This window comes from Triturus cristatus, chromosome 7 (assembly GCF_964204655.1).
Source record: "Triturus cristatus chromosome 7, aTriCri1.1, whole genome shotgun sequence".
Taxonomy (NCBI): Eukaryota; Metazoa; Chordata; class Amphibia; order Caudata; family Salamandridae; genus Triturus; species Triturus cristatus.
The window spans coordinates 1,298,899,443-1,298,909,678 of NC_140590.1; the positions used below are offsets into that span (position 1 = coordinate 1,298,899,443).

General features: G+C 43.2%; 1 protein-coding gene across 1 annotated transcript in view; it reads right to left on the reverse strand.

The window, feature by feature from the left end:
* LOC146811937 (phosphatidylinositol transfer protein beta isoform-like) overlaps window positions 1–8,894 on the reverse strand; it is a 376,865-nt gene extending 367,971 nt beyond the window's left edge. Inside the window, exon 1 of the mRNA XM_085618905.1 lies at window positions 8,766–8,894. Within this exon, the coding sequence (XP_085475031.1) occupies window positions 8,766–8,785 (20 nt within the window). The 5' untranslated portion in view covers window positions 8,786–8,894. The remainder of the gene's footprint in view (window positions 1–8,765) is intronic.
* Between the last annotated feature and the right edge of the window lie 1,342 nt (window positions 8,895–10,236).

Here is a 10,236-nt window from a genome sequence, read left to right on the forward strand (position 1 = left end):
CAGTGCAGCTCTCCCCCCACCTGTCCACAGCAAAGCTGGGGTGCTGCTGCAGCACCCAGGGGCCCTACACTTCAGCGCTACTAACTCTGTCAAAGGGAATGGGTGAACGAGAGAAAAGTATCTGGGACGCCCTGTTTTTCGTTTATTAGTCATGCAGGTCTTTTAATTGTTGGCGAGCAGTAGTAAAAATATTAGACCTGGAGGTTTCAATGTGATACATTGGTTAATGTAAAAATGTACGAGATAGACAACATCCAGCAATGGATACTTACATGAAGAGCGCGATCCCCGTGTTGGTCATGGCGTAGGAGAGCCCCAGGATACCGCTGCCCACAATGGCGTTGCTGAGGTTAAACACCGACATTCCAAAGGAAGTGGTGCCCGGACGCTACACAAAGAGGAACAAGCCCGCAAATGGTGCGCGTGAGATGCGGGATCTGCTGGTGTGCGCGAGCGGCTGCGAGCAGCAGCATATGTTTCTAATTATCGTGCCCGTGTCTGTGCACGATAATTGTAAACACATGCTGCTGCTAAGCGTAACAGACACCAATAGGCCACTGGCGGAGCAATGCGCCCGCCTTTGGCCAATTGCGTGCTGTCTTTGTAAAAAAGACACACACAAAGGCCAATAGCGTGGCCCAAAAGGAAAAGCACACGCTCGTGCGTGTGTGTACTCCCTACAAGAGGTTTCCCGCTGCGCGAGACCTAAAAAGCATCGGGGATAAAGGGCATCCCTGCCTAGTGAAAAGAAGATACTCTACCTATATGTTTCTAAATGTACAGTGTATCATGGCGCTTCCACGGGGTCCACTCAAGCCCTAGTTCTTGTAATTTGAACATGTACCCTTTAGCACAGTATTGAATGTTCATATGCTTTTGCCTATATATTGATCAACGAGGCAGTGTTCTTGGACCCCTAGTTGGCTAGTTGCATTTTTATGAGTAGATGTATGATGCTTGTTTTTATGGTGTGATACGATACCGGTATAAGTTTGTGTGTTTGTGTGCGCGTGATTGTGGTTGGGACCTATCCATAACTGTTATTTGTGTTTTGTTTCATGACATTGTATGTTATTCTCACAAATTATCGAAAATTTCATTTTTTGAATCCCTTTGTCTAAAATTGACCAAAGTAAAAAATAAAATATTAATGAATCTTTCTTTGACTATGTGCTGAAAGTTCTTTGAAACTGCTGTCTTGTAGGTCTAGTTTAAGTGTCAGTATACCAATGACATAATACACTGTACATTTAGAAACATATAGGTAGAGTATCTTCTTTTCTCTTTGATTCTCCTTTTCCCCTGAGTCTCTACCTACATCCTTCCTGCAGGGGTTCCCCTCGTTATATTGGTCATCCCTGCCTAGTGCCTCTCTGAATTTTAAAAGGAGCAGTTAAATGACCATTTACTAAAATTTTCGCTATAGGGCTTGATAGATCAAAGAAACTGACCTACAAAAGTTATTACCTAAATTACATTATTTTAGTATGTGTTATAAGTAGGCCCAGTTTACTCTATCAAATGCCTTCGTGGCATCTATCGTTATTATGGCTAGCGAGCGTGGTTTTGTATACAGTAACTATATCGATCGCTCCAATCAAATTACAAGTAAGCTCCCTCATTCCTCTTCCTCTAACAAATCCCTTCGGGTCTTTATGAAGAAGGCACTCTGATATCCCATTCAACATCTCTGCCTTTTTTTTTGCGAAGATCTTATAATCAATATTGAGTAGAGAGATGGGCTGATATGAATCGCAAGATCTTGGTGATTTGGATGGTTTAAGGTTTAGTGAGACCATTGCTTCATTCCACGAAGGTGGAATATCTCCTCCCTCTTCGAAGATATGGGCAAATAATAACGTCAAAACCAGGGCAAGAACATCCCTTAGAACGTTGTACAAATCCGCAGGTAACCCATCCGGGCCTGCAGCTTTCCCAGATTTACCCAAATCAATAGCTCTCTCAATCTCAATTCTGGAAATCGGCCTATCCATATTGTGTGCTTTATCATCAGTGATCTTTTTCATAGGGGTCTGACCCAACCACTCTTATTTCTTCTTCTTGAACATTTAAATCTTCATAATAGATTTCCTCAAAGTATAACTGAAAGGCCTTTTCAATTTCATCTGGGGTCTTAAGTATTTCCCCCAGAACCTCAGCATTCAGCTCATTAATGGTGCCTCTGGCCAGGACTTGGTTTGTCTTCCATGCCAAAAGCTTCCCACAACTCTCCCCATACTTAAAGTGAGCTAGTTTACTAGCTTGCCATTTCTTTTTTAACCTTGAGTCAAGAACAGCTGCCAGGTCTGATTTTAGAGATTCTAACCCTGCTAGCATGTCCGTATCTGAGGAGTTACTCTGATGTATAATAATATGATTCTCTGTTACTTGTATTTCTTTTTCTATTCCCTCAACTTCTGCTTTATACTTTTTATGTCTAGCAAGTTGCATAGAGTTTATTAAACCCCTTAGAAAAGCCTTGTACGCATCCCAAACAATGTGTTTCGGGGCCGTACCTAAATTAATTTGAAAAAAGGACTCTGTTTCTGATGTTAACTTCTCCTTTATATCTACTTCCAGAAGGATGGCACGCTCCACAGTCCATCTTCTAGAAATCGGTCTAACTGGTACCTTAAGAGTTAAAGACACAGCTGAATGGTCAAAGCTGTTCCCCTTCTTGGGTCGTGGAGAACATGGTGGCCGGCAAGTAGGGGGTTGCAGAGGCTCCGTAGGTCGGTAGCGGATTTATGTCAAAAACGTGTCCTTAGATTTTGTAATGCATAGACTGCATTGACTACCCCCTCCCCCCCACACACACTGAAAACGAACTGAATTTACCTTCGGATTGAGTCGTCCTTCTGTGCCTTCGTGGGTGTCGATGTGCGCGTCTGCCGTGGCTAATCCTGCCGATCGGCGTTTCAGTGACGGGGGCCATTGGGGGCTTCCGGTGTGGTTTGGTGGGACTGGAGTCGGTGGCTGTGGATGTACCGGCTGTCTCGGAACGGCAGGCAGAGAGATCTTGCCTGGAGAGGTCTCCGGGGAAGTTGCCGGGTTTGTGCACAGTTTGGGAGCCGCTCTGGGCACGTGCAGCTCAGGGGCTGAACCGGGAAAAGAGCCGTGGCTGTGCTCCCCTTCTAGGGCGGGAGAGGCACCAGAGCCGGGTGAAGAGAAAGGGGTAGCAAGTGGCAAAAGCTACGAAGGGGGATTTGGAGGCAGAAAACGTATGTAGAGTCTCTGGAGTGCCTTGTGTTGGAAGGGGAGGTAAGACTGAGCGGAAAAAGGACGTAGAATTGGGCTGCATGTCAGTAAATTTAGGCTGAGGGGCGAACCAAGTATTCTCTTAGAAGTGTAAAAAAAATTTAAAACACATATGGTGGATTCACAAGGAGGTGAAGATACAAAAAATCCTGGGATACAGCAAACTAAAATTAATAAAAACCCGTCATTACAGAACAAATTGAAGAAGAAAGATCTAGGTGTAGCTAAATTAAAAGCTCCTTACAAAAAGAAGAGTGGCTCATTGATTAAAGAGACTCCTAAACTAACACCTTCCTTGAGAAGTTATTTCAAAGTTACCCCCAACACGCTAATATTAAAACCAGAAGAGCAAACCTCTTTATTTGATCCAAATAACTTACTGAGCAATCTCCCCACTTTCAATAAATTTCTTCCACAAATGAATGATGCAGAATTAGTAGTTTCAGAAATGGCTGATAAAGCAGAGAATACGGTGGCAGCAGAGGTTGGTCAGAGCCATCGGGACAACCTCATAGAGATATCAGGAATACAGGATTCTTTAGAAAAATCTCAAGCTGGACTGATTAGAGACAAATTGGAAGAGCTTGAGGGAGTTCACGCACAGGTGGTCGAAACTATGAATTGCGACACTGGGAGTGAAAATCAGTCAAAATCACTGTGTGATACGATACAAGCTTTTGCTTAAGAGATGAAAGATAGATTCTCGACTTCAGAGAATAATCAAGTGGATATTAAAAACTTGTGCGAAAAATTAGAGAGTAAGATGGATTCATTTGCTGCCAGAACCATGGTCTCGGTAACAGAGTTAACAAATCAGTTGGAAGAGAACACAAAGAGCATGGCGGTATTAAGGGAAAAAGACCTGAAAATACAAGACAAACTGGAGTTGTTAGAAAATTCTCAAAGGAGAAATAATATCCGCTTGCTCAAAGTACCAGAAAGAGCGGAGGGAAATAACATAAAGGACTATGTAGTAAAGCTAATAAAACAAGCAACACAGGATGAGTGCTCAGAGGAGGCTCTGATGATAGATATACAACGAGTACATAGGGATCCTTTTAGGCTCAATCCTAACAAAACGAGACCAAGGAAAATTCAAGTACACTTTTTGACATACAGTTTGAAAGAGGAGATACTTAATAAACCACTAAAATTAAACTCCCTGGTTGAAGCAGATATAACATTTCAGATAAGATCGGATGTTTCGGCAATCATAGTTTCCAGACAATGGGAACTAGGAAAATTACTGGATCCGTTTAAAACAAGCATTTGCAATGCAATAGGTCTCGCAGTTACACGAGTTAAAGCTATTGGCATTGTAAATGACAATGCCAATAGGCATTGTTATTTGCAATGTCAATAGCTCAAACTCGCGTAAATGCGAGACCTAATGCATTGCAAATGCTGGTCTTCTTTCCAGTGGGGAGTTTTGCACAGGTAGCATTCAGAGTGTTATCAGCAAGCCATCTTCTTATGTTGACTTGTAGTTAGTCAGATGGAGCAGCTGATAGCTTCACATTCCCTTCACCCCACCCCAGAGATGAAGGCTGGCTGCAGTTTTGGCAGGCTGCCCTTCCTGCCAGAGCGGGGTGTGGAGGCCATAAACGCAACATGGAGTCTGGTTTGATCTCCTGTAATCACAGGAAGCGCTTGTCTGTCAATAGGTCTCCCTTTGGGACCTTATAAGTGTTTAGCCCATGCAGGATATTACCCTCGACTTTGGGAAATACAAGCACTAAAATATGTAATATACATGCCAAACAGCGTTACAGGCGAGTCCTACATGTTTTGACAATGGGAGACGGGTGCAGAGAAAATCAAAGGCAGAAAGTGTTTGTTCGTGATTCCTACCACGTGCCTGGCTAGCACGGATTTTTTGAGTGTCACAGAGAGTGGAACAACACACTGTTTTCTAAATTGTTCAGCTCACTACGCAACACCCAACGACAGGGGGTCTGGTTTCTTTTCACTAGGTCAACTACAGCTTTTAGAAACGGAAAGATTTGTTGTGAATATGCCGAAACAAGTTATTATGACTTGGTCGGTTTACGCTGCTGAAAAAAAAACAAATGCTAACTAAATACAATGTTGATGTGACATGGTTATAAGAAGGCCGGCGCGGCTGGGGCTGGAAGGGAGTCACAAGCACCCGGGAAGTTGTACGAGGCGAATAACGGGGCACGAGCCCGGGTGGCGGGTTGAGGAGGCTGCAAGCACGTCTGTGTGGGATGAAAAGTGCAAATATATGTAGAGCGCTTCCAAGCTGAAGCAATAAGGGGGTCGAATGGAAACAGGCGGGACAGAGGCTCTTGATGGGGAGAGAGGGTGCTAACTGGGACAGGGTAGGAAAGAGGGGAATGGACGGGGAGAAAGGCAGGTAAAAAGATAGATGATGCGGAGGGCAGGCGAGAAGGGGCGGGTGAAAAAAGAAAAGACGAGAAGTGTTGGTGAATTTTGGAGATGCTTGAAAGCAGCAGCGAGATGGAAAAACAAGCTCAGCAGCTGATCACCATGGCTCTTGCAGCAAGAGGTGATCCCGGGAGAGGCTGAGCCCGGCTGAGCGGGGGAGGGAGGTGCGAAGTGGTGGGAGGGCACCCTACGGAGAAATGCAGCGTCCAAGCTGCAAACAAAACATAGCGGAAGAGTCTACACCGGGCGACCGATGAACTCCTTAACCTGACAGCAGGGGTGGGAGGAGAGTTCCATAGGCAGCCTGTGTTTGGTGGTGGGAGGGAGGGCAGCCTACGGGGAGATGGAGCTTTAAAGTTGAAAGCACGGCGCTTAGGAAATGGGCGCCACGCTGAATAATAGTGTGAAGTTAATTAAAACAAGCCCGGCGGAGCGTGGCGCGCGCGCGCTTGGGGGCGGGGGAGCGAACCCTTTGAAGTGCTCCCAAAAAGCGGAGTGCATGGCGGCACCAAGCGCGCGATTGTGCGCGTGCTAGCAATGCAATCCGCTTTTTGGGAGCACTTTGAAATGCCCTTTTACAATAGTCTCGCTTGGCGATCGCTTACGCGATAGCAAGGCGAGACCTAAAAATGGGTGCAACAGCACAATTAAAATTCCCAGCATCTCTGAAATTGATGAATAACAGAATGAGGGTATTCAGAAGAGTGGAAGATGCGGGGTCTTTTTTAAAATCCATATCAGGGGGAGGAGGGGGGGGATGGGGTAGAGTGATAGATTCTCTCGGGACATGAAAAGATTGTAAACTTTAGTACTAAGCTCCTGACCTAAGAAGAGGGGCCCCATAGGTCTAGGTCGAGGCCGTGGAGGAGGAAACGGGGGGTTCTGCGGGGAAGGGTTCACTAAAGGGAGTGAGAGAGCAGGATGGGGAGCACTGGGAAAAAAATAAAAACTAATATGTCCAAATTGTCAGATTGCTAGTACAGAAGGTTTTAATCAGAGAAAAGATCAAGAGAATGGGCTGCCCAGTAGATAATCCGAATTTTGGGTTAAAGATGCTTTCCTGGAACCTTAATGGACTGAGAACAAAATATAGAATGGAAAGTTTTTTCCAGTACTTGAGGGATACTTCAAAACAGATTCCTATATTACAAGAAATGCATTTGTTGGAAAGTGAGCTAAAGTCTGTATGTAAATCCAGAAAATTGATTCAGAATGTTATTTGTACTACGCAACAACACTCAACAAAAGGAATTGCTATAATTATTTAGAAAAAAAATCAGCTCTCTCTTGAGTCCAGTAAGGTAGATAAAATGGGAAGATGGGCCATAGCCAGGGTCAAATCCCACGCATTTAAGTTCACAGTGGCAGGATATTATGGCCCAAACACCGACGATCCAGGGCCTTTTAAAAATGTATTGTCTGAATTATTGAATCATACAGATCCACTAATTCTGGCTGGAGACTTTAACGTGGTCCTGGACCAGACACTTGATAAATCACAGAAGTAGAGCTATTCTAAATTACAAAATGGGGGAACTGATTAAAAACACTATGAAACACCTTGTTTGGTATGATGTATGGAGGAACAAAATGGGCAAGAAAAGGGGTTACACTTTCCATAATAAGAAATACAATCATAAGTCTAGAATAGACTACTTTCTCTTAAGTACAGTCTTAATGAAATGGCGCCACGATGTCAATCATGTAGGGGAACCATACTGCTTGTGTTACAATACTCAAGCTAACGCCGATTAGCCACAGGGGAGGGCATTGAGACACATGATTTTGTCTTTTAAGTACCAAATTTTTAATGCAAGATAATTGTATGTTTTAATGTTACTTATATGGTTTCTATGTAATACCGAATAAAGATATTTTGATTTGTCCTACTTGCTTTTTTCCCTTTTAGATTTCTATGCAGTTATTTTCAAAGCCATGTGATGAATTTGTCAAGAGCGTATTCTGAAGAGGTCGTTGTAGGATGAAGGTTAGAAAGATTATTGGCTGAAAATAAGTTAACGTGTAGAGTAGACCACAGGGCATCATGTGAATGTTACTACCTCCCTATCAGAGAGAATCATCTGAAAAACACTTCTAGTTTGTGGACTTTTTACGGCAAGCTGTGTGGTTACGAAAGACATATTGTGTGCCAATACCGCACCCTTTGCTTGGCTTTTTTTGTCACGCTCATCGGAGCCTCCACCTCACTTCAGAAAGCTGAAGACCTGGCTCTTTGAATCGCATTTTCGGGGACCACATGACTACAGACCTGCCCAAGCACATGGATGCCCTCATGGGTGACAGGTGCACTATACAAATCTACATAGCATAACAGGAGTGTCAACCCACTTATGTTTGTGTCTTTTATGATTCATTTTTAAATCGAATAAAGACTGATGATGAAAACAGGAGTGTCAACCCACTTGAAAGCGCCCAGGTTGAGTAGGTAGCGCTAGCAATTAAGGATCCTTCTGCTGTGTTACAGTTGTGAGATAACATCACCTAATTTTGTAATGACAGGAAAGAAGGACACAGGGATAATTCTAAAAAGAGTAAAAAGATTAACCTGACGCCTCTACAGAGATTAGACATATTAAATTGTCATTAATAAACAGTAAACGCCTGATACCACAGAAAGACACAGCTAAGCCATAACGCTCAACATTAGAGTGTCAGAACCATACCAAATTCATAACACACTTGTACAGACAATGAAAAAGAGCCAGGATAGGTCTGGGGTGGGTGTGTGTGTGTGTGTGTATATATATATATATATATATACACACACACATACACACTACCAAAACCTTAAGACATTAAAAGCACTGGACCGGAAGAGCAACTGGCATTAGAATTGACAACTTAACAGATGCATAGACATAGAAGACATACTATGTTAGCAACATGATACACATAACAACCAGACTGTCAAAAACATACACTTTAGAAATATTACATCGGCACCACATTTGACCTAGCATAATGACTGGCTGACAGCTTTGCCGCTTTAGACCACCATACCCTAGACCCCGCCAGGTTTAACCGGAAGTCCCACTAACGGGACACCCATTCACCTCGGCAGCTCGCTGCGTACTCACAATTCTTTAATCAGCACCATTCTCCACACTGCTTCTTCTGCGCCTCGCCGCTGCTCGCGCGCCGCTCACCGGAAACAGGAAGCGCCCTTGCTGTTGGTGCTCCATCATTCTGGTTCACTTCCGCCAGACTACATGCGAGGATTAGGACAATGCATTGGAACGATGAATTCGCTGTTACCGGCGAACCTTCTTGGCAGTCATCTTGGAGGTGAATAATTTACATTGTGCTCGAAGGAATAGGCAACGAATGCCTATTAGTTTTCCCAAAGTTTCAGTGACTTTAAAAACATCTCATTACGTGTTAGTACTTTCTATTAAATGTTCTCTTACATGTGTTTACAGTTGTAATTAATTGACTTCGGTGATGCATGCTATGTATTGGTAAATAAAATACATTTGTCAATGCACCTATGAAAAATTCTAGAAATTTCAGAAAAGCAGTACGAGCTACCAACGTGACCGTATTTTTGTTTTATTTCGTAGCGAGCATAGTAGCCATTTAAAAGGGTGTTTTTCGCATTCTCGGTATGTCTCGGAGTGTTTTAAAATGTAAACTTGGGTACTACTCTAATGTGCTCACAGATTTCCAATAAATACCTAAAGAGCTAATTATGTTTGATAGGTGTCAAGACTTTTGTTTGTTTATATATGAATTTCATACATAAGTAGCGGTCAAGTTTTCATTGATTGTGTGTGACTTCTATATGGTTTCAGTGTGTAAATGTGTGACATTTTCTCACGAGTAAATCAAAGCAAAGGCCAGTATACTGGTGCCTCTGTGTGTGTCTTTTGCTATTGCATTAAGATAATAAACAACAATGAACATATACCGAACAAATGAGGAATAACAATACTTTTGTTGTGAATGATTAGAATTGAACCTTCAATTCAGAAAATATTCTTCAGTGAGGTGTGTGGAAGGGATATTCATTTTCAGATCTGTCGGTGCGGAAATCGATATCAAATTCTATGTCAGGACCGGAGTCTCCGATTATGCTTCTCATTTCTTCACTAAATTTTCACAGCAGCCAATAAAAGAAAAGTAACCAAAACACTACACTACCCATGAACACTTTACAGGTCACATGACCAACCGTAGAGCGTCCCCTATATAAGCTCTAGTCAGAGTAACAGTGTCCTCTTTCTTTACTGTTCCGCAGCCAGTTAAGTGCTTATCCATTACTTCTTCTATTGTGCTTGTCACTGTTTTCAAGTGTGGCTTGTTATGTCATGGTTGCCTTGCGATTGCGAGATTGCTTCATTTGGTCAGTACGGCTATGTAATTTTAATTAGCATCTGTACTTGAGAGCTCGTTCAGGTTACAGTTCTCCCATTCATTGCCGAACCTCTAGGCTATTTTATCCTTATTCTTTGCCATGCCAGCCGCAAATCGCGAGTCTTCCAGAGTGTGCGTTGGGAGCGCTTTGCCACCCCCCCCCCCCCGCGACCGGGCCAGGGTTGTTTTCTTTGT